A 24,934-nucleotide genomic window follows, 5' to 3' on the forward strand; every position below is an offset into this window, starting at 1 on the left:
TATCTATCTATCTCTCTATCTATCTATCTACATATCTATCTATCTATCTATCTACATATCTATCTATCTATCTATCTATCTATCTATCTATCTATCTATCTATCTACATATCTATCTATCTACATATCTATCTATCTATCTATCTATCTATCTATCTATCTATCTATCTACATATCTATCTATCTACATATCTATCTATCTATCTATCTATCTATCTATCTATCTACATATCTATCTATCTACATATCTATCTATCTACATATCTATCTATCCATCTATCCATCTACATATCCATCATCCAACTGTCTAACAGCAGCTCCTCTCAGTGGAGGACCGGCGGCCTCCAGGCTCTTTGTTCAATCTGCGTCTTCTCGGACTCTGTCATTGGCCGATCGTCTCGTCGAGCAGCGTTGGACCGGAGCTCCGGCGACTGCTCTCTGCTTCCCCTTTGCTCGCTTTCATTTTAATGATGCTCTTCCTCGAGCTTAAGTAAATTCTTCCACAGCGAGCACTGGCGCCGCGGAGGGATTATGGCTCCTTTTGAAATCAGATGCAAGTATATATTTAATTTTGCTGCTGGAAGGCTGCAGGCCAGCGCACAGTAATTGGCACGGCGTCACGTCCTTCTCATGTTGCTGCTGCTTCATTATGTGCTCTTGTGAGTTTCTGCAGCACTTCCTGGAAGGTTCCGTCACTTTCTCCCGCTCCGTCACAACTCACGCAAACTTCCGGCCGATGACTTTTTCCATCTCGAAGGTAAATAAGTCGGTGTGAAACAAATCGTGTGTACAAGTATTTCTGGTGAACGCAGCCGGGAGACTCGCTGCTCGTCGCGTGAATCAAACTCTGCTCGCTTTGCTCCCAAATATGTTCATAAAAGATTCCACAAAGGCGACATGTGTTTGGCTGTTTGCCTCCGCCGCGCCTCGCCTGCACTTTACAAAGGTTCCTGGTTTTGTCTCCGGCAGCGCGCGGCGGCGTCGTTCAGCCGGATCCCGCTCCAGCAGCAGGGGCGCCGCGCGGCGGAAGGAGATGAAATATTTATGCTAATCGTTGCAAAACTTCCCACAAAAGACGACAAGAGGCTCCGTGATGAGGAGCTGTCAGGCGCCGCTCGTCACCGCGACGAGCCCCCGAAACCCGCGGAGGAGCAGGAAATCAAAGGCCCCGCGCACGCGGCGCCCGGGTCCCGGACGGCGTGCGGGAGGTCGCAGCCCCTTTAAGAACACGTCTAATGACGGGCTGGCATCAGGAGCACGTCAGGGAGCATTAGCAGACAGCGCGCGTCACGGACGCTGATTCACGCCCGCGGGGCGCCAACGCTGCTTCTACCTGACTCCTCAATCTCGCTCAGCGTCTGTCGGCGGCGCAGTCGAGAAGCCGAGGCCTGACATGAAAGTCAGGATGCAGGCCCTGATGAACTTTGCATATTCCCCAAGAACAAGAGCAGACAAAGAAGAAGAAGAAGAAGAAATGGCGAGATTAAACATGTGCAACTCAGTAGGCGGGCATGAATAAAAATTTTAAAACTTCCACATCGCGGCTCCATTTGCATTTGGCAAGAAGAGGAGGAGGAGAAGGAAGAAGAGGAGGAGGAGAAGGAAGAAGAGGAGGAGGAGAATGAAGAGGAGGAGGAGAAGGAAGAAGAGGAGGAGGAGAATGAAGAAGAGGAGGAGGAGAAAGAAAAAGAGGAGGAGGATCTTTGTTTTGAATTACAAAGACTTTTTTCTTCTTGTGTGTAATGATGATTCAACAGAGCTGCGGCTCTTCAATGGATGCTGACTGCACTGTGTGTGTGTGTGTGTATGTGTGTGTGTGTGTATGTGTGTGTGTGTGTGTGTATGTGTGTGTATGTATGTGTGTGTATGTGTGTGTGTGTGTGTATGTGTGTGTGTGTGTATGTGTGTGTTGTGTGTGTGTGTGTGTTGTGTGTATGTGTGTGTGTGTGTGTGTATGTGTGTGTTGTGTGTGTGTGTGTGTGTTGTGTGTGTGTGTGTATGTGTGTGTTGTGTGTGTGTGTGTGTGTGTGTGTTGTGGGGGGGTGACGCGGCCGGACCACTCGTGTGCGTTTAGCCAGAGGAGTGGTGTCGTCGCGGGGCGTCGCTCCCCGGGCGTCGCTTTGATCCGAGGCCCGGTGGAGAGGCCTCCTCCTCCTTCAGGGCGCGAGTCAGAGGCGCTTGATCTCTGCGCTTAATTAGCGTCGCGCTTCTTAATTGTTCATCTTTCTTCAGACGGCTTCGCTCGTCTGAGTTCAGGACTCGAAGCTGTGATTTGAGCTGGAAAGCCACTAGATGTTGGTTTTTTTACTGTATATTTTACGTGAACAATGTCGTCGTGCGGGTTGAGATTCATCGTCCCTGTGAACATCTTGCAGACGAGTGTGTCGAGCTCTTCGTCCCGCGTGTCGTCTGAATCCAGTCACTGACTTGTGGAAGGCTTCACCGCCGCCGGCATCGGGCCTGTGGCGTCGTCCACACGAGTCCAAACAGACGAGACGAGACGAAACCTTTCGTCCTCCTGACGCCGACACCTTTCAAACTGAACCTGAGGCGGGACGGAGCACGAGGAGCCCGGGGGGGGGGGGGGGCCTCACGGGGAGGAGGCTGCCGGGTGATGCTTCAGGGTTTCCGAGACGATTTACTGGAACAACAACAAACAGGAAACAGATCCAAGGGGGTTAGGGGTTTTTCTTTGTAACGTCTCGGACGTTCGACTCTCTGAACACGGGTCACACGTGATTGTCAAAGGTAGCGTGTCGTCAGCAGATGCACGTGTCCGTGACCTTCAGACGTGACGAGCGCTTCAGAGGATTCTCCCGGTTTCACCTTCACAGTCCTTCAGTTTCTCAGGACGGCGGCGGCGGCGGTAATTATCTTTTCGCGTGTGCGACTCGCCGACGTTGCAGAGGCTGACATTTGGTTCATGGTGAAGTGGCTGTCGTGGTGATTTCTGTTTCATCCTAATGTGTGTGTGTGTGTGTGTGTGTGTGTGTGTCGGGAGGGGGGTTGCCTGGCGATGGGATTAGGGAGCGTGACAGTTTCGGGATTAACTCAGATTTAAACAAATAACACTCGTGCAGGTCAGAAGATCAACAGAGAAGAAGAAGAAGAAGAAGAAGAAGAGCTGCTGACTTCATCAAGAGAACCAGTGAAGCAGAAATAACAGATTTATACCAACACAGAGCGACAGGTCTGACTCCGGACTCTGGTGCGTCTGGTTTTACCTGCGGTGTCATTTTACAGGTCACACCTCTTTTCTCGCTCCTGACTCCTCTGCACCTCCTTCCTTCGGTCAACCAGGTGGAGTTTGTCCCTCAGATACAATATAAAGGCAGAAACGACTCGACAGCTCAGAGAACAGACCTCTGCCTTCCTGACCTGCTTCTTTTTAAGCTTTCATTTTTAGTGCTGTTTCTATTTGTGGGATAATCAAAACTAAAGTTGATGCTCTCGTCATGAATCATGGACGTATAAAGGCAAAGAAGCTACAGAACAAATACTGTTTACAAGCCAAAACCAAAGCTGAGAAACTGAACAGACGGGTTCAACAGAGACAAAGAACCAGAGAAACAAAGAGCGATGGAAAGTGGAGCGTCACTAAGTCGAGCACAGAACTTGGTCAAGGTCCAAAAATCCTTAAATTCAGTCAAAACGCAAATGATTCTTTCTAGGTCCATGTTCAGTTCTTCGACCAAGTTTACTGGACATCTGTTCTTTGTGAGGTTTAGTAGCAGAACTGAACAGATGATCCGACAAAGACACGAGGAAGCACAGAGACTATATACACAAGGAAGACAGGGACGATTAGACTCAGTTGAAACACATTAGGAACAGTTGCAGACAATCACAAGGGCTGGAAACAAGAAAACGTAAAGAGACCAACAAGACACAGGAAGTGACATCAAAGTTAAACAGGAAATAACAAACAAGATACAGCAAACGGTAACTTAACTAAAACAGAGACACGACATGAAAAATATACAATTTAAATTCAAACACAAAAGAAAGAAACAGGACACACAAAACTCAAAAAGTAATAGACATGAGGGAATACAAGAGACGGGGACAGGAAGAGAATATCAACGTAAAACAGGCACCAACAACGAGGAATGATGAAAGTGTCTTAACAGAGACACAAGGGATGGTGATTAAAGCGCGAATAACCAACGTCCACAATGAAAAACAAAGTCTGAATAGTTCAAGAGATGTTGAAGAGTTCACTTGGGCAAAATCCTGCAGAGAAACAAAAGAAACAAAGAGAAAGGGGTGAAAACCTAACCTCCTTGTGGAAGGTACTATTCTTTCACTAGTGATTCGACTTTTTTTGGTCTGGTAAGCCAAAAGAGAATTCTTTATCATCATTCACACTCAGAGGAATCACACCTTCCACACGCTGGTTCATCCTGGAAACTGAACTTTACTTCTCCTTCTTTTGCAGGACTGACCCTGTGGGACCACGAGGACTTGAAAAATAACATAAGAGAAAAGCCACAGAACTACAGCGATTTTGAAATTATTGCATCTGAATCGATTGAAGACAAATCTCAAGCTCTGAAGGTTGAAGCATCACTGAAGGCCAGTTTCCTGAGTGGACTGGTTGAGGTTGGCGGTTCGGCCAAATACCTGAATGACAAGAAGGCTTCCAAAGATCAGGCCAGGGTCACCCTGCAGTACAAGGCCACCACAAAGTTCCAGGAACTGTCGATGTATCATCTCGGAAGAGGCAACGTCAAGCATCCGTATGTTTTCGATAAAGGAATAGCGACACACGTAGTCACGGCTATTACTTATGGGGCACAAGCTTTCTTTGTCTTTGACCGCAGCGTGTCAGAAAAGGAAGATCATCAAGACATTCAGGGCAACTTGAAAGTGATGATCAAGAAGATCCCGGGTCTTGCTATTGAGGGTGAAGGTTCCTTGAATATGGAAGACAAGGACATCGCAAATGTTAAGGAATTCTCCTGCAGATTCCACGGAGACTTCTCCCTTCAGAAACCTCCGTCATCCTTTCAGGATGCCGTAGAGGTCTATCAAAACCTGCCAACTTTGATGGGAGTCCACGGAGAAAACACTGTGCCCATGAGGGTCTGGCTGTTGCCCCTGACAGTTTTAGATTCCACTGCTGCTCATCTCATCCGTCAGATAAGTATAAGATTAGTTCAGGGGGTACAGAGAGTCCTGGAGGACTTCAGTGAGCTGGAGATGAGGTACAGTGACGCACTGAGAACAGCAACTGCACATCAGTTCCCACAGGTTGGCAAAAAGCTGAAAAGTTTCAAACAAATGTGCCTCTTGTTCAAGCTGGAATTTCAACAGAACTTGGCAAAGAAACTTCAATCGATCCGAGGAGGTGGCGAAGAGGAGGCTGCGCTGGCAGAGATTCTGATGAAGAAACAATCTTCTCCTTTCAACAGTGAGAACCTGAACGTGTGGATGGACTGTAAAGAGAGAGAGATAAGCATTTTAAAATCTTTCACTAACATGATGAAAAACACAAAGATCATCCCGTCTCAGAATGGTCTTCATGAGGAAACGCTCAGTGCAGAGCACGCGGTGTGTTTCATTTTCACCTCGCTGGGCAGTGCTGAGCCGTACCTCTCCGCTTTGTCAAACTACCTCAAAGTATCAATCAAACCGGACGACCCTCAAGATCCACATGCTCATGATGTCGAGAAGGAGCAGTGGTACCTTTCCAAACAAGTGTTTGACACATTAAGAGAAAAAGCAAAGCTCTTCAGTGACTTTGCAGAAGCAAACAAGGAGAACAAGAAGATCAAGTTCCTGACAGTGGGTTTGACAAACGACACTCATAAAGGTTCAAGCATCTACCTTTATAAAGACGGTTCCTCTCTCAGTGAGAACTTTGAACCACCTTCCAAACCTGAAACTGTGACAGTGAGTGACATTAACCACAACAGTGTGACACTGAAGATAACTCCACCCGGATGTGGAGCAGAGAACATCACCTCCTACTCTGTTGAGTACAGTGTCAGTGGAAAGGACGGATGGCAACAAAAGACGGCATCAGACGCTGAAGTCACCGTGAGCGGTCTGAGTCCTAACACCAAGTATGTGTTCAGATGCAGAGCTGTCACCTCAGTAGGTGTTGGGCCAGTCAACCAGGTCAATGAGTCAGTTAAAACTCTGTCTTGCAGCCCTCCCGGAAAACCTCAAGTTGAACCAACCTCAAGTGACATATCAGTTAGTTGGCAGAGACCTGCTGAGCAAGGACAAGATGTCCAGATCCTGAGCTACATCGTGGAATACGCCCAAACAGACGAGGGAGGAGATCTCCAGTGGAACCAAACGATGTCAAGAGCTGAAAAGGTGATAGTGTCAGGGCTTCAGTCAGAGTCAGAGTATGTTGTCAGGGTCATGTGTGACTGTGGTGCTGCTGGCAGAAGCAAACACAGCATCACTGTAACAGTCTGCACGACAAAAGTCTCACCGCTCACGGAATTCCTCAAACGTAAGAGCAAAAAGATGATTTCTGAGAGTCCGTCAGTTTACAAACTGCCGCTGACCGAAGACGACGTGGGCGCGATTGGATGCCGGAGGTTAAACTTTGGCAAAGAAAGCGCGAGGAAAAATCGGACCATTGTTCTTGTTGGAGTGTCTGGATCACAAAAGTCCACTCTGATCGATGGAATGATCAACTACATTGTTGGTGTAGAGTGGAAGGACAATTTCAGGTTCACACTGTTTGATGAGAGAAAGGCGTCAGTCAGCACCGTGTACAGGATCAACCATCAGGAGGGTTTTAAGATCGACTACTCACTGACCATTGTTGACACTGGAGATGATGGAGATTCAGAAAACTTCTCAGAGTCGCACAGAACGAGTCATTTTAATCCCTCCATCAATGAATATGCGAAGGAAGTTGACGCCCTGTGTTTCGTGGTGCCGGCTCCTTTAGAGCGACTCACAGAAACACAGAAACATCTGTTTTATTCACTGACCAAAAGCTTCAGCAAAGACGTGTCGGAAAATATCAGGGTTCTGGTCACATCTGCAGACGGCGGGCGTCCACCAGTTCTCAGGGCGATCAGTGCCGGGGACGTCCGGTGTCCGAAAGCGGAGGACGGACTGCCGCTTCACTTCAAGTTCAACAACTCTGCATTGTTTGCACACAACAAACCGTCTGCAGCAGAGAGCACGAGCGAGGACGGTGAAGAAGGAAACTATGATCAGATGTTTTGGAACATGGGATCAAAAAGCATGAAGATGTTTTTCGTGGCTTTGAATGAAATGGAAACCAAAAGCTTGGCAAGGACGAACGAGGATATTAGAGATGCACTGCTGCAAATTGCGAGGGATCTTGAGAATGATGGCAAATTTCAATCACAACTGGCACTCCTCCATAGGTCATAAGCCCCGCCCCCTCCATGTTAGCAGGTGGGACATGTAGATGTTTCTGTCATGTGAGGTCGTTCTTATCACACTGATGTTTGTTCATGTGTTCAAGTTTCTGATCACTTTGCTTTTCATTAGTTATTTGATGACATAAAAACGGGTGATGATTGACGACGTAGTTTAGTGAAAGTCGAATCGGATTCTCTGAGCAGCGCTGTCGGCTTTTCCTGATTCCTATCAGTTCTCCTTGACCTCATGACGTTTTCCACTTAGGTCAAGGAATAGTAGAGAGGAAGGGCAATTCGACTTCACCCCTAATCCACGTGACGTGACCAGTACAAGATTGGCTTAATTTTTTATTTAAATGAGAGGAAGAAGAGACGTGTCGTCGTCTTTATATACAGTCGGCGATCGTCTTCATATACAGTTAGTGATCGTCTTTATATACAGTCAGTGATCGTCTTTATATACAGTCAGTGATCGTCTTTATATACAGTCGCTGATCGTCTTTATATACAGTCGCTGATCATCTTTATATACAGTCAGTGATCATCTTTATATACAGTCACTGAAAGTCTTTATATACAATCAGTGATCGTCTTTATATACAATCAGTGATCGTCTTTATATACAGTCACTGATCATCTTTATATACAGTCACTGATCATCTTTATATACAGTCACTGAAAGTCTTTATATACAGTCACTGATCGTCTTTATATACAGTCACTGATCGTCTTTATATACAGTCACTGATCGTCTTCATATACAGTCAGTGATCGTCTTTATATACAGTCAGTGATCTCTTTATATACAGTTCGTGATCATCTTCATATACAGTCGCTGATCGTCTTTATATACAGTCGCTGATCGTCTTTATATACAGTCAGTGATCATCTTCATATACAATCAGTGATCGTCTTTATATACAGTCAGCGATCGTCTTTATATACAGTCAGTGATCGTCTTTATATACAGTCAGTGATCGTCTTTATATACAGTCACTGATCGTCTTCATATACAGTCAGTGATCGTCTTCATATACAGTCAGTGATCGTCTTTATAAACAGTCAGTGATCGTCTTTATATACAGTCAGTGATCGTCTTTATATACAGTCAGTGATCGTCTTTATAAACAGTCAGTGATCGTCTTTATATACAGTCACTGATCGTCTTTATATACAGTCAGTGATCATCTTTATATACAGTCACTGATCGTCTTTATATACAGTCAGTGATCGTCTTTATATACAGTCAGTGATCGTCTTTATATACAGTCAGTGATCGTCTTCATAATATACAGTCAGTGATCGTCTTTATATACAGTCAGTGATCGTCTTTATAAACAGTCAGTGATCGTCTTTATATACAGTCACTGATCGTCTTTATATACAGTCAGTGATCTCTATACTTAGAGGCAGAGACATGAAAGTTTGGTGACAGATGTTAAAATGAGACCAAATATTACCGACCGAACACATTGTGATAATAATTTAAAGGTTTTAATATAGATGTATAGATTTATTTGTCAGTATTTACATTATTCACATTATCAGCTTCTGTTTCATTTTAAAATGCTTTCCACTCATGAAAGGATAATAAATATATTTCACTGGTTGTTGTCGTCTGTTGTTCTCTGATGTGTCGGTGTCACGACTGGTGTCTCGTAGTCCAAACTTCATCGCAGCATTTAACTGATGATAATGACGATAATCAAATCAGAAAAATATGGTGAATGTTACATTTATGCAGCATAAATGTATTACCATTATTTTTTCATATTTTTTAAATTGACTGTTTAACCTTGAGGTGTGATTTCCTCTGGGGACACCTCCGACACGTTTATTTTGCCCGTTCACATTTTCACTTTCCTTCACTGACTGCTGCACATTGTTAACACGTTATATTAATATTCACGTACTCACCATGAAGAAGTTTCTTATTAACATTATTGAATCTGTCTACGTGTCCACTTTAGCTGCTGTACGAGCTCAGATCCATTTAAAAAGAACCTCTGCGTTCGTCCCTGAACGATCCGCTCGCAGTGATTGGTCGGTTGTCGTCACCTGGTGCCATCCCAGCATGCTTTGCCCCGTCAGCCTCTCTCCACTTTATGATCATCAGATTAAACTGTTCCGCCGCCGCCGTCGTAAATCCCTCGCCACGAAACTCCTCTTTTGTCCCTTTGCACCGTATGTAATCTTTTTATTGGGGATGAACGTGAAACCGATGAGTGAGCAGGTCGATGTTGTCGTCCACGTCACGACCCAGCGACAGTAAATCTGAAGAGTTTCCTCAGTGACGATGACGAGTTGTTCTGTCGCTTCACATCTCAGGCTGTTTGTCTGTTAACATCAGTGTCTTTAACACACATGTACAGTAGATACATAAAATAAAACCCATGATATCATATATTTACTGTATATACATACAAACAACCAAATACATACATGTACAGTATAAAACAATCCACATTTACATACATACAAAGTATAAAAACATATTTACATGTACAGTATATACATATATATACATACAAGCTATATCAACATTCATGTGCAGTATCAAACAACATATATTAAAATACATGGACCCTCAGGATGTCCAGTGGACAGTGAAGTCTGTTTTCCATCATTAGAAAGATCACTGGCGTCGATGGAACCAAAGGTAGTTGCGGTAAACGCCCAGCAGGTGTCGCCCCGCGAGGACCTGCTCATCAATAGGTTCTGTGACACAAATTTTCTCCAAAAAATAGAAATGTGGCTATAAAAATAGAAATGTGTCTATATTGACAGCTAGACAGAAAAAGGCTGTAGCTGCTATCCATGCATACTTACCTGATGCGATTTTGAATTTCAGTGAAGAAATGATATCTTGGTATGTATTAAATGAAATGAAATATCTGTACATTTGCTTGTTTGAACATACAACCAACACACATTCAAACTGTTTTGAATTAATTTTGAACACAGAAAATGTAGTTATATATATATATAGTTATATATAAAGTATAGGACACATTGTTTTTGACTGCTATTGATTGATCAGTCAATTTTACGGGATGGACTTTAGCAATGCCTGTGCTGCAGACAGTCCAGCGACCTCGGTGTAGACCGGCTCTTCGTCCCTGCACTTGCAGCACAGGGAGGAGGAGTTCCTCCACTCCTCGACACAGATCCTGCATCCCACCAAGCTCCGGCAGCAGGAGGAGAACATGGGCTCAGTCACTTTACAAGTGTCTTCTTACAATGTCTATTAGGTCCTTTATCCCACCTTGGAAGTGCCTTGGGTCATTATGGACTGCACGGTCAAAGAGTTCAGAAATGTCTGAATAGTGCAGTGCAAATTCGTTCTCAGCCGCTGCCTGGTGCTCCACTGTTGAAAATGGGTTTCTCCCAAACATTGACACTGGTGTCAGAGCGGACCCCACTCCAAGGTTGTAGCAGTCTGCAGCCTCTGCAGCCTCTGGCAAAAGATCTGCAGGCCGTTTCTTTGGGCATCCACCCAGAGCCAGTTGGTTTGGGATACCCTTGCCTAAATAAAATTAGCACATCAAAACAAATCAGGGGCCATGGTTTGTGTAATGATATATATCATGCATATCAGTGCACTTCAAGCAGCGTGTAATCATGTGCTGCCCTTACTAAAAAGTCTAAGTGTTCCATTAGTACATTAGAACCTACACAAGAGTGTATGCCTTCAGTTTACTTCTTATGTACTTGTACTATGTACAAATTACATTTTTGAGATTTAAAAACTGTTGTATTCTGTATTGCATGTGTTAAATATCTGCTTAGACTCATTTCGCTTGTGTGAAACTATCTGTTCTCTAACTGCACTATTTCCTAGACATTTCCTTGGGTGGTAGACCGCTGCAGACAGATTTACTGTAATATTATTTACTATTTTCTCTTTGCTGCCCATCACATTAAGGTCACAACAGGTTGTTGGTAAGCAAACCTTGGATCCTGTGTGCATTCCAGGACTGCACCATCCGGTCACGTCCAGGTCAGAGTGGACACGCAACATCGTGTCGTGTTGTCGTCAAGGTTGAGCTCCTCCTGGTCGACCGGGTGGACGAGCGCCCCTTTCAGTGGATAGTTTAGCCTGTTGTTTACTTCTGGCCACTTCCTTTCTCCTGAATGATTCTGACATTTAGAAAGAGTAAAGAAAAATGACCAGTGTCAAATGGTCAGCGGAGAAGATTAATGAGCAACATGGCATTATGACAGAGACAAGAGTATTACCAGCTAACAGTTGAGTGATTCAGGACATGAGACAATAGACCAACTCCCATGTGTTGACTGTGTTTGCATGTATGTCTGTCTTTCTGGGTTATTCCGGTAGCCTGCCAATTTCTCCTGCATGAAAAGAGTTAAGTAAAACTCTTTTCCATGGTCTACCCTGATTTGGTCCCACATGCCATATTGTAGGACAGCACCTCTGCAAATCAGCAATACACAAGTGTTACATTTACTCAATTTCATATTTGCAACATAATACATTTTCAGTTAATGTATTGATCTGATTAGGCAATTACCTAGTTATGTACAGCAAAGTATTCATTTTAGAATCAATCATCACTTCCCAGATAAGACGTGGTAAAACTACAGCTGCTATCAGCCAATGTGTTGTATTTTTTACTTAATGGTTAATAGTGGTTTAATGTCTGTGCTTTGTTAACATATTACAACGGAGCAGAACACTGAAAATTACCTGTAAACCTCTTGATAAATGGTCAGGTTGTTTTTCACTGGCATGGTGGAGTGGCCATGGGTCACCCCAAACATCAGCAGTTTCTCATTTTGGTCGAGGTGCAATTTGTGACCCACATACTCCCCTTGATCTCTGATGAATTAAAAACAAAACAAGTTATTGTTCTGTGTTGTCACAGCAATCTCCAGCACAATACAGTCTATTAGCCTTTTTAATAACACCTACATTACACCGATCTGCGGGGTATGGCTGGTCAATATGTCTGAGGGCACGACCAACACGGCCCTCTGATGCTCTGATTCCTTTTGAGGCCAAGTAACCAGTCATCATTGTTCTTCCATATGCAGGTCCAGTCTGGAAAAAAATTAAATAAAAGGAGATCTAATCAATGGTGTCTATTCAACTGAATTCATTCACTGTACCAATCTGTTGTCACATTGCATACAGATTTTATATATATATATATATATATATGCTATAAAGATATATATTAATATACATTTATTAACGACCACACAAATCCGAAGTCTGTCAGTACAACATGGTGAGTAGCTCAGTTCAACAGTGTCAGTGACATCGAACACAACAGACAATTCAATTCAATTCAATTTTATTTGTATAGCGCCATATCACAACATACATTGTCTCAAGGCACTTTACATAGTGAGGTCAATATTACAATATTACAGGGAAAACCCAACAAATCCCACAATGAGCAAAGCACTTGACGACGGTGGAGAGAAAAAACTCCCTTTTAACAGAAAGAAATCTCTGACAGAACCAGACTCAGTTGTGGGCGGAGCTTCTGTCTCGACCGGTTGGGGTGAGGAGAGAGAGAGAGAGGAGAGGAGAGGTGGGAGGAGAGAAGAGAGAGAGAGGGAGAGAGAGGAGGAGAGAAGAGAGAGAGAGGAGAGAGAGGAGAGAGAGAGAGAGAGAGAGGAGAGAGAGAGGAGGAGGAGGAGAGGAGAGAGAGAGAGAGAGAGAGGGGGGGAAGAGAGGAGGAGGAGAGAAGAGAGAGAGAGAGAGAGAGAGGACAGTTGTACAACCGCCGCTGTAATCTCTACCAGACTGATACTTATAATTAAAAAATTCAATTATGTTGTTGTTATTATTAGTGATGATATTAATATTAATATTAATAATAACAATAATAATGAGGGGTTTGGGTCCTGCAGCTCTGGGGTCAGAGATACACTAGGAGAGATAGAAAACACAAACAGAGTTAGTGACATGTAATGTAGATACAGGGGGGCAGAGAGAGAGAGAGAGAGAGAGAGATTGAAAAAGGTGGGAGAAGGAGAGAGATATAAAGAGAGAGAGAGAGGGAGAAAGATGCTCATGATATAAGTTCCCCCAGCAGTCTCGGCCTATAACAGCATAATAAAGAAATGGTTTATTAAACACCTGAGCAGTTCTAACTATAATCTTTATCAAAGAGGAAGGTTTTAAGTTTAACTTTAAATGTAGAGAGGGTATCTGCATCCCCGACACAAACTGGGAGCTGGTTCCAGAGGAGAGGAGCCTGGTGGCTGAAGGCTCTGCCTCCCATTCTACTTTTACAGACTCTGAACCACAGGTAGTCCTGCATTTACAGAGCGAAGTGATCTATTGGGGTAATATGAAACTATGAGCTCTGTAAAATATGATGGAGCTTGATTATTAAAGGCTTTGTAGATTAGGAGCAGGATTTTGAATTCTATTCTGAATTTTACAGGAAGCCAATGCAGAGATTCTAAAACTGGAGAAATATGATCTCTTTTTCTAGTTCCTGTCAGAACTCGAGCTGCAGCATTTTGGATTAGCTGGAGGCTTTTCACAGACTTATTGGGGAACATCCTGACAGTCATGAATTACACTAGTCCAGTCTAGAAGTAACAAATGCATGAACTAGTTTTTCAGCATCCTTTTGAGATAGGATGTTTCTAATGTTCTTGATATTGCGCAGGTGAAAGAAGGCTGTCTGTCCTAGAGACTTGTTTTATGTGTGAGTCAAAGGACATGTCCTGGTCAAAGGTACCTCCAAGGTTTCTCACAGTAGAGCTGGAGGCCAAGGTAATGCCATCCAAAGTAACTATATGATCAGATAATGTTTCTCTGAGGTGTTCAGGGCCGAGAATAATGACCTCAGTTTTTTCTGAATTTAGAAGTCATCCAGGCCTTATGTCTTTAAGACAATCCTGAAGTTTGTCTACCTGATTAGTTTCATCTGGCTTTATAGATAAATACAGCTGGGTATCATCAGCGTAGCAATGGAAATTGATGTGGCGTTTTCTTATAATATTGCCTAAAGGAAGCATATAAAGTGAAAAGTATCGGTCCCAGTACAGAACCTTGTGGTACTCCATGTCTCACTTTTGTATGAATGGAAGATTTGTTGTTAACGTTAACAAACTGAAATCTATTAGATAAGTAGGACTTAAACCATTCTAGTGCTGTTCCTTTAATCCCAATGTGTTCTAGTCTCTGTAACAGAATTTTGTGATCGATGGTATCAAATGCAGCACTAAGATCTAAAAGGACGAGAATAGAAACATATCCACTGTCTGAGGCCATGAGAAGGTCGTTGGTAACCTTCAGTAGTGCTGTTTCTGTACTATGATGTTTTCTAAAACCTGACTGAAAGTCTTCAAGCAGACTCTTCCTGTGTAAATAGTCACATAACTGGTTAGCAACAGTTTTTTCAAGGATTTTAGAGATAAAGGGGAGGTTTGATATGGGTCTATAGTTACCTAAGATATCTGGGTCCAGAGTCGGTTTTTTGAGCAGAGGTTTAACTACTGCCACCTTAAAGGCCTTTGGTACATAGCCTGTCAATATAGATAAATTGATATGATCTAATATGGAACTATTGATTAAAGGTAATACATCCTTAAATAGCCTTGATGGAATAGGATCTAAAAGACATGACTTGGATGAAGTGACAAGTGAAGTCAGCTCAGCCAGATCTATAGGGGAGAAGCATTCTAAAAATAAATTAGGCGATACAATTGGTTCAGAAGCTACTGTACTGGACAGTGTGTCTGTGCCATTAGTGGGAAGAAGCTGGTAAATTTTTTCTCTGATGGTAATAATCTTATTAGTAAAGAAACTCATGAAGTCATTGCTACTTAGAGTTGGAGGACTCGACTGTTCAGTAGAGCTTTTACTCTCAGTCAGCCTGGCTACAGTGCTGAAGAGGAACCTGGGGTTGTTTTTATTTTCCTCTATTAGTGAAGAAAAATAATTGGTTCTGTCATTTCGGAGGGCTTTCTTATATGTAATTAAACAATTTTTCCAGTCTAGGTGAGAATCATCTCGACTATTGGAACGCCACTTCCTTTCTAACCTACGTGACGTCTGTTTTAAAGCACGTGTCTGTGCATTAAACCATGGAGCTATCCTCCTCTGATTGACTGTCTTCTTTTTCAGAGGGGCGACAGTGTCAAGTGTGGAACGTAGTGAGGCTGCTGCACTATCAACAACATCATCAATTTGTATGGGAGTAAAGTTCTGATAACGATCCTGCACTGTATCGACACATGGCAGTAGAGTAAATAACGAAGGAACTGTTTCTTTGAATTTACTAACAGAGTTTTCTGATAAACACCTGCTCTAATAGAACTTTTCTCCAAATTGCATAAAGTTAATAATGGAGAATTCAAATGTAACTAAGTAGTGATCGGACAGAGGGTTTTGAGGAAATACTATTAGATTGTCAATGTCTATGCCATAGGTCAGAACGAGGTCGAGGGTGTGATTAAAACAGTGAGTGGGTTTGTTTACATGTTGAGTAAAACCAATTGAGTCTATGAGCGAATTAAAGGCAGAACTAAGACTGTCGTTGGCAACATCCACATGAACGTTGAAGTCACCCACTATAATAACTTTATCTGTGCTAAGCACCAACTCAGATAAAAAGTCTGAAAATTCAGATAAAAATTCAGAGTAAGGGCCTGGTGGTCGATAAACAACGACTACAATAACTGGTTTTTGACATTTCCAGCTTGGGTGAAGGAGGCTAAGAGTTAGGCTTTCAAATGAGTTAAAACTATGGTTAAGTCGAGCGTTAAGCAATAAGTCTGCTTGGTAGATTGCTGCTACTCCTCCTCCTCGTCCTGTGGTCCGAGGAATATGAGTATTATTATAAGAGGGAGGTGTTGATTCATTTAAACTAACATATTCTTCTGGCTGTAGCCAGGTTTCAGTCATACAGAATAAATCAACGTGCTGATCAGTTATCAGATCATTCACTAACAAAGATTTAGATAGGAGTGACCTAATATTAAATAATCCACATTTTATTGTTCTATTGTTAGGTTCATTTATAGGCTTTGTGTTGATCTTTATGAGATTTGTGTGAATTACACCTCTTTCATTTCCCTGTGGTTTAGATAGTTGAAGTGGTCGTGGGGCAGAAACAGTTTCTATGGGTTTTGTGGGGGCGACTGCTGTAATAGAAGCGCAGAGAAGCGTGTAAGACTGCAACTCTGCTTCCTGGTCCCAACTCTGAAAAGTCACGGGGTTGACCGTCTAGGTAACCGAGTCAGGTTTCTACAAATGAGAGCTGCACCATCCAAAGTTGGATGAATGCCGTCTCTCCGCATCAGACCAGGAATTCTCCAAAAGGTGCGCCAGTTATCTATGAAGCCCACATTGTTATCTGGACACCACCTCGACAACCAGTGGTTTAGTGATGATGTACGGCTATGTCATCACTGTTCAAGTTGGGCAGGAGTCCAGAGATCCGACATTGTTCTCGCATAAGTACACACCAAATCAATGTTCATCTTCATGACCTCCGATTGACGTAATCGGGTGTCGTTACTGCCGACGTGAATAATAATTTTACCATATCTACGTTTATCCTTAGCCAGCAGTTTTAGGTGGGATTCAACGTCGCCTGCTCTGGCCCCTGGGATACAGACTCTGGCCCCTGGGATACAGACTCTGGCCCCTGGGATACAGACTCTGGCCCCTGGGATACAGACTCCGGCCCCTGGGATACAGACTCTGGCCCCTGGGATACAGACTCCGGCCCCTGGGATACAGACTGTGGCCCCTGGGATACAGACTCTGGCCCCTGGGATACAGACTGTGGTCGCTGGGATACAGACTCCGGCCCCTGGGATACAGACTGTGGCCCCAGGGATACAGACTCCGGCCCCTGGGATACAGACTGTGGCCCCAGGGATACAGACTGTGGCCCCTGGGATACAGACTGACAGAGTCACCAATGATCAGAGTTGTTTCCTCGGCGGGTGTGTCGAGAGGGGAGAATTTATTAGAAACGTGAAGTGGTTGGTGGTGAACCGTGGGCTTCAGTTTAGGACTATGCCTCTTATTGCGGACAGTCACCAGCCGCCCTGTCCTCCGGGTGCTCGGGAGCTGAAGGAGCTAAAGAAGCTACACTGGAGCGGCTAGCACCGGCTAGCGGCGACTGGCTAACAGTCTCAGCTAACGACTTACTCTCCACGGTGCAGAGCCGCGCTTCTAACAGACTGAGCCTCGCCTCCATCCTAGCAAACAAACTACACTTACTACAAGTATCACTGTCGCTAAAGGAGGCGGAGGAGAAACTAAACATGGAGCAGACAGAGCAGGAGACAGCAGGAGAGGAAGAAGCCATTGTTAGCTGCTAAAGCTAACTAGCTAAGCTACGGCGAGGAGTGCAGATAAGAGCTGTGAGTGTTTAGACTAAACAAGGGAGAGTGGAGCGGATCGTTTCTCAATAGTTAGAGGAAACCGCAGTGTTAAAGAGAGACGAGGAGGAGGTGGATAAACACAGTTCACAGAAGCGACAACAACCGGAAGTGACACAATACGTTACCGCGAGAGGTCGACTCAACTGCAGACTCATCATTTGACAATATGAGAAGACAATATGGATTCATTCAAATCAATAATTACAGACAACATTACAGATTAACTAAATGAAATGAAAGATAGAGTGTTCATCTGATATGAGAAACACTGTCATTGTAGGTAATAAAATAAAGATGTGCAGCACCTCTTGAATAGAGCATCATAATAAATGATTATTAAATATGCTATGCGACATCATGGCCGACAGTTGTACAAGTATGGTCAGTGATCTATATATTTATCTATCTATTATCTATCTATCCATTATTCTATCTATCTATCTATCCACACAGTGACATTGCACCATCTGAAGGCAGGAGGTAGCACTTTTATTTTGAAGAGTACAGCGCAAACATAGCCAATCAGAAGCAAGGGGGCACAGAAGACCCGCCCACCAATGAAAATGAAACTTCGGGTGGTATAAATGTTCGTCAGTAAGAAAAGTGAAACAAGAAATTGAGCTGAATTCTTGTTTTTTTTTTCTCGGCTAAAATCGAAAAAACGAAAAAACGAGCCGTTTCTGGTTCCTGCCTGTGTCAATTGTACCAAAGTTACGGAACTTCAGTTCCCCTTCAAGTTTCCACTCGTACTTATTGAAACTGTCTGCGTCCGATCACTGAGCGATGGAAGCCGGAGGGACGATGGAGGTGGCGGCGCTCGGCCGACCTTTCTGCCTCGGGATGTTGTACGACTGTCGGAGAGATCAACTCGTGCCCGGTAAGGACTCGCATGTCGCATCACAGACAAACGTTCAGCAAGACTTACAACTGGTATGAGTCACTTTATTATTCTGCTCTTATTATGCTTGGTTCCGAAGTTTCTGAGCTGTACCATTTGGCCAGTGAGCTGACTGATTTCCACTGGATGCGGAACGGCCGCGAAGCGGCGGCGCAGCCTGTCGGTTGCGTGTTTCGCCGTCCGCCAATCACCACCGCCTCCGCCACAGTGGTGCGCTGCGGTGCGGCCATGACGTCACGAGGACCCACGAGATCTCGCGAATTCACGTGTGATCGCGCGATATAACAGAGTGTAGTTTCTATAAAGAGAATCACAAACCAACAAGTTATTTCCATCATAAATGATTTGGTGATTTTTGACTTGAATGATCAGCATCTCCTCATCCATGGTGTCGACGGGGTGAACTGGTCGGTGAAAACCTCCGACCTGTTGACTTCAGGCCTGTCTCCGCCCATTATGAGGTTTTCAAGGTGGAGCGCAGGGAACTATGATTCGCCGTGAGCACGGTGTATTGTATTTTGACAGTTAAAGTATGTTTTATTTTTGTTTCTGTGCTCGACTTCCTGTCCCGCACGACCTGTTTTGTGCTGAATTGCAGCGTGTGTGCTCCGGCGTCGGGCAGAAATAGAAGCCCTGCGTATCTGCTCCAGAGGGCTGCTGAGCGTCGGAGCTGTGACGGAGCCGTGCGGAGTCAGTGGAAATACACACATTGACTTGAATTGACACCTATCGGCTCCGTCGCCGTTTCGCAGCCGTTCCGCATCCAGTGGAAATCAGGGGGAAATCAGGGGTAATCCTGAGTCACGGACGTGTAAAGACCTGCAGGTCTGTTCCCTGTTTGACTAAGACTAACCCTGAACATACACTGTTGCTCTTTGAACATCAGGAACAAATACCAAAAGACAAGAACTAGGGAGGAACAACATTTTATAAGACAGAGAGAACAAATGAAACGAAAAGGAGGAGAGAGGTTTGTTTGACTATGATCCTAAAATGATGACCAGAAAATATTAGTATTAAAAAGACCTAATCAATGTGGACCTTGACCTTTCAACTCAGCGACTGAAAGACGAGCGTCACTCGGCCAGGGAGATTTAATTGGTTCTTTCTTGCTCCACGTTCCATCTGTCCACCATGTTTACTGGAAATGTGTCCAGGAGTTTTTCATCGTGGTGACAAACACAAACAAACAGGAAGGGTGAAAAACCTAACCTCCTTGTGGAAGGTACTATTCTTTCACTACTGATTCGACTTTTTTTGGTCTGGTAAGCCAAAAGAGAATTCTTTATCATCATTCACACTCAGAGGAATCACACCTTCCACACGCTGGTTCATTCTGGAAACTGAACTTTACTTCTCCTTCTTTTGCAGGACTGACCCTTTGGGACCACGAGGACTTGAAAAATAACATAAGAGAAAAGCCACAGAACTACAGCGATTTTGAAATTATTGCATCTGAATCGATTGAAGACAAATCTCAAGCTCTGAAGGTTGAAGCATCACTGAAGGCCAGTTTCCTGAGTGGACTGGTTGAGGTTGGCGGTTCGGCCAAATACCTGAATGACAAGAAGGCTTCCAAAGATCAGGCCAGGGTCACTCTGCAGTACAAGGCCACCACAAAGTTCCAGGAACTGTCGATGTATCATCTCGGAAGAGGCAACGTCAAGCATCCGTATGTTTTCGATAAAGGAATAGCGACACACGTAGTCACGGCTATTACTTATGGGGCACAAGCTTTCTTTGTCTTTGACCGCAGCGTGTCAGAAAAGGAAGATCATCAAGACATTCAGGGCAACTTGAAAGTGATGATCAAGAAGATCCCGGGCCTTGCTATTGAGGGTGAAGGTTCCTTGAATATGGAAGACAAGGACATCGCAAATGTTAAGGAATTCTCCTGCAGATTCCACGGAGACTTCTCCCTTCAGAAACCTCCGTCATCCTTTCAGGATGCCGTAGAGGTCTATCAAAACCTGCCAACTTTGATGGGAGTCCACGGAGAAAACACTGTGCCCATGAGGGTCTGGCTGTTGCCCCTGACAGTTTTAGATTCCACTGCTGCTCATCTCATCCGTCAGATAAGTATAAGATTAGTTCAGGGGGTACAGAGAGTCCTGGAGGACTTCAGTGAGCTGGAGATGAGGTACAGTGACGCACTGAGAACAGCAACTGCACATCAGTTCCCACAGGTTGGCAAAAAGCTGAAAAGTTTCAAACAAATGTGCCTCTTGTTCAAGCTGGAATTTCAACAGAACTTGGCAAAGAAACTTCAATCGATCCGAGGAGGTGGCGAAGAGGAGGCTGCGCTGGCAGAGATTCTGATGAAGAAACAATCTTCTCCTTTCAACAGTGAGAACCTGAACGTGTGGATGGACTGTAAAGAGAGAGAGATAAGCATTTTAAAATCTTTCACTAACATGATGAAAAACACAAAGATCATCCCGTCTCAGAATGGTCTTCATGAGGAAACGCTCAGTGCAGAGCACGCGGTGTGTTTCATTTTCACCTCGCTGGGCAGTGCTGAGCCGTACCTCTCCGCTTTGTCAAACTACCTCAAAGTATCAATCAAACCGGACGACCCTCAAGATCCACATGCTCATGATGTCGAGAAGGAGCAGTGGTACCTTTCCAAACAAGTGTTTGACACATTAAGAGAAAAAGCAAAGCTCTTCAGTGACTTTGCAGAAGCAAACAAGGAGAACAAGAAGATCAAGTTCCTGACAGTGGGTTTGACAAACGACACTCATAAAGGTTCAAGCATCTACCTTTATAAAGACGGTTCCTCTCTCAGTGAGAACTTTGAACCACCTTCCAAACCTGAAACTGTGACAGTGAGTGACATTAACCACAACAGTGTGACACTGAAGATAACTCCACCCGGATGTGGAGCAGAGAACATCACCTCCTACTCTGTTGAGTACAGTGTCAGTGGAAAGGACGGATGGCAACAAAAGACGGCATCAGACGCTGAAGTCACCGTGAGCGGTCTGAGTCCTAACACCAAGTATGTGTTCAGATGCAGAGCTGTCACCTCAGTAGGTGTTGGGCCAGTCAACCAGGTCAATGAGTCAGTTAAAACTCTGTCTTGCAGCCCTCCCGGAAAACCTCAAGTTGAACCAACCTCAAGTGACATATCAGTTAGTTGGCAGAGACCTGCTGAGCCCGGACAAGATGTCCAGATCCTGAGCTACATCGTGGAATACGCCCAAACAGACGAGGGAGGAGATCTCCAGTGGAACCAAACGATGTCAAGAGCTGAAAAGGTGATAGTGTCAGGGCTTCAGTCAGAGTCAGAGTATGTTGTCAGGGTCATGTGTGACTGTGGTGCTGCTGGCAGAAGCAAACACAGCATCACTGTAACAGTCTGCACGACAAAAGTCTCACCGCTCACGGAATTCCTCAAACGTAAGAGCAAAAAGATGATTTCTGAGAGTCCGTCAGTTTACAAACTGCCGCTGACCGAAGACGACGTGGGCGCGATTGGATGCCGGAGGTTAAACTTTGGCAAAGAAAGCGCGAGGAAAAATCGGACCATTGTTCTTGTTGGAGTGTCTGGATCACAAAAGTCCACTCTGATCGATGGAATGATCAACTACATTGTTGGTGTAGAGTGGAAGGACAATTTCAGGTTCACACTGTTTGATGAGAGAAAGGCGTCAGTCAGCACCGTGTACAGGATCAACCATCAGGAGGGTTTTAAGATCGACTACTCACTGACCATTGTTGACACTGGAGATGATGGAGGTTCAGAAAACTTCTCAGAGTCGCACAGAACGAGTCATTTTAATCCCTCCATCAATGAATATGCGAAGGAAGTTGACGCCCTGTGTTTCGTGGTGCCGGCTCCTTTAGAGCGACTCACAGAAACACAGAAACATCTGTTTTATTCACTGACCAAAAGCTTCAGCAAAGACGTGTCGGAAAATATCAGGGTTCTGGTCACATCTGCAGACGGCGGGCGTCCACCAGTTCTCAGGGCGATCAGTGCCGGGGACGTCCGGTGTCCGAAAGCGGAGGACGGACTGCCGCTTCACTTCAAGTTCAACAACTCTGCATTGTTTGCACACAACAAACCGTCTGCAGCAGAGAGCACGAGCGAGGACGGTGAAGAAGAAAACTATGATCAGATGTTTTGGAACATGGGATCAAAAAGCATGAAGATGTTTTTCGTGGCTTTGAATGAAATGGAAACCAAAAGCTTGGCAAGGACGAACGAGGATATTAGAGATGCACTGCTGCAAATTGCGAGGGATCTTGAGAATGATGGCAAATTTCAATCACAACTGGCACTCCTCCATAGGTCATAAGCCCCGCCCCCTCCATGTTAGCAGGTGGGACATGTAGATGTTTCTGTCATGTGAGGTCGTTCTTATCACACTGATGTTTGTTCATGTGTTCAAGTTTCTGATCACTTTGCTTTTCATTAGTTATTTGATGACATAAAAACGGGTGATGATTGACGACGTAGTTTAGTGAAAGTCGAATCGGATTCTCTGAGCAGCGCTGTCGGCTTTTCCTGATTCCTATCAGTTCTCCTTGACCTCATGACGTTTTCCACTTAGGTCAAGGAATAGTAGAGAGGAAGGGCAATTCGACTTCACCCCTAATCCACGTGACGTGACCAGTACAAGATTGGCTTAATTTTTGATTTAAATGAGAGGAAGAAGAGACGTGTCGTCGTCTTTATATACAGTCGGCGATCGTCTTCATATACAGTTAGTGATCATCTTCATATACAGTCAGTGATCGTCTTTATATACAGTCAGTGATCGTCTTTATATACAGTCAGTGATCGTCTTTATATACAGTCGCTGATTGTCTTTATATACAGTCGCTGATCATCTTTATATACAATCAGTGATCGTCTTTATATACAGTCAGTGATCGTCTTTATATACAGTCAGTGATCGTCTTTATATACAGTCAACGATCGTCTTTATATACAGTCACTGATCATCTTTATATACAGTCACTGATCGTCTTTATATACAGTCACTGATCGTCTTCATATACAGTCAGTGATCGTCTTCATATACAGTCAGTGATCGTCTTTATAAACAGTCAGTGATCGTCTTTATATACAGTCAGTGATCTCTTTATATACAGTTCGTGATCATCTTCATATACAGTCGCTGATCGTCTTTATATACAGTCGCTGATCGTCTTTATATACAGTCAGTGATCATCTTCATATACAATCAGTGATCGTCTTTATATACAGTCAGCGATCGTCTTTATATACACTCAGTGATCGTCTTTATATACAGTCAGTGATCGTCTTTATATACAGTCACTGATCTTCTTTATATACAGTCAGTGATCGTCTTTATAAACAGTCGGCGATCGTCTTCATATACAGTTAGTGATCATCTTCATATACAGTCAGTGATCGTCTTTATATACAGTCAGTGATCATCTTCATATACAGTCAGTGATCATCTTTATATACAGTCAGTGATCGTCTTTATATACAGTCACTGATCTTCTTTATATACAGTCAGTGATCGTCTTTATATACAGTCAGTGATCGTCTTTATAAACAGTCGGCGATCGTCTTCATATACAGTTAGTGATCATCTTCATATACAGTCAGTGATCGTCTTTATATACAGTCAGTGATCATCTTTATATACAGTCAGTGATCTCTATACTTAGAGGCAGAGACATGAAAGTTTGGTGACAGATGTTAAAATGAGACCAAATATTACCGACCGAACACATTGTGATAATAATTTAAAGGTTTTAATATAGATGTATAGATTTATTTGTCAGTATTTACATTATTCACATTATCAGCTTCTGTTTCATTTTAAAATGCTTTCCACTCATGAAAGGATAATAAATATATTTCACTGGTTGTTGTCGTCTGTTGTTCTCTGATGTGTCGGTGTCACGACTGGTGTCTCGTAGTCCAAACTTCATCGCAGCATTTAACTGATGATAATGACGATAATCAAATCAGAAAAATATGGTGAATGTTACATTTATGCAGCATAAATGTATTACCATTATTTTTTCATATTTTTAAATTGACTGTTTAACCTTGAGGTGTGATTTCCTCTGGGGACACCTCCGACACGTTTATTTTGCCCGTTCACATTTTCACTTTCCTTCACTGACTGCTGCACATTGGTAACACGTTATATTAATATTCACGTACTCACCATGAAGAAGTTTCTTATTAACATTATTGAATCTGTCTACGTGTCCACTTTACCTGCTGTACGAGCTCAGATCCATTTAAAAAGAACCTCTGCGTTCGTCCCTGAACGATCCGCTCGCAGTGATTG

At 43.8% G+C, this 24,934-nt stretch overlaps 2 protein-coding genes and 1 long non-coding RNA gene across 3 annotated transcripts in view; 2 read left to right on the forward strand and 1 right to left on the reverse strand.

Annotated features, from left to right (window-relative positions):
• LOC118302618 overlaps window positions 1-7,802 on the forward strand; it is a 41,069-nt gene extending 33,267 nt beyond the window's left edge. Inside the window, exon 3 of the mRNA XM_047331679.1 lies at window positions 4,438-7,802. Within this exon, the coding sequence (XP_047187635.1) occupies window positions 4,438-7,370 (2,933 nt within the window). The 3' untranslated portion in view covers window positions 7,371-7,802. The remainder of the gene's footprint in view (window positions 1-4,437) is intronic.
• A 1,352-nt stretch (window positions 7,803-9,154) lies between these two features.
• LOC118302015 lies at window positions 9,155-18,228 on the reverse strand. The gene is made up of 5 exons (XR_004790431.2): window positions 17,875-18,228; window positions 12,294-12,422; window positions 12,069-12,200; window positions 11,313-11,500; window positions 9,155-10,886 (listed from the first exon to the last, which is right to left on the reverse strand). It is a non-coding gene; the product is annotated as an uncharacterized LOC118302015 (long non-coding RNA).
• Window positions 18,229-18,323: 95 nt separating this feature from the next.
• Window positions 18,324-23,410, forward strand: LOC118301981. Its single transcript, XM_035627739.2, has 2 exons — window positions 18,324-18,626; window positions 20,019-23,410. The coding sequence occupies exons 1-2, from the start codon at window positions 18,533-18,535 to the stop codon at window positions 22,949-22,951; spliced, it is 3,027 nt and encodes a 1,008-aa protein (XP_035483632.2). The 5' UTR covers window positions 18,324-18,532; the 3' UTR covers window positions 22,952-23,410.
• The last annotated feature ends 1,524 nt before the right edge of the window (window positions 23,411-24,934 follow it).

Source organism: Scophthalmus maximus, chromosome 4, assembly GCF_022379125.1.
Source record: "Scophthalmus maximus strain ysfricsl-2021 chromosome 4, ASM2237912v1, whole genome shotgun sequence".
Taxonomy (NCBI): domain Eukaryota; kingdom Metazoa; phylum Chordata; class Actinopteri; order Pleuronectiformes; family Scophthalmidae; genus Scophthalmus; species Scophthalmus maximus.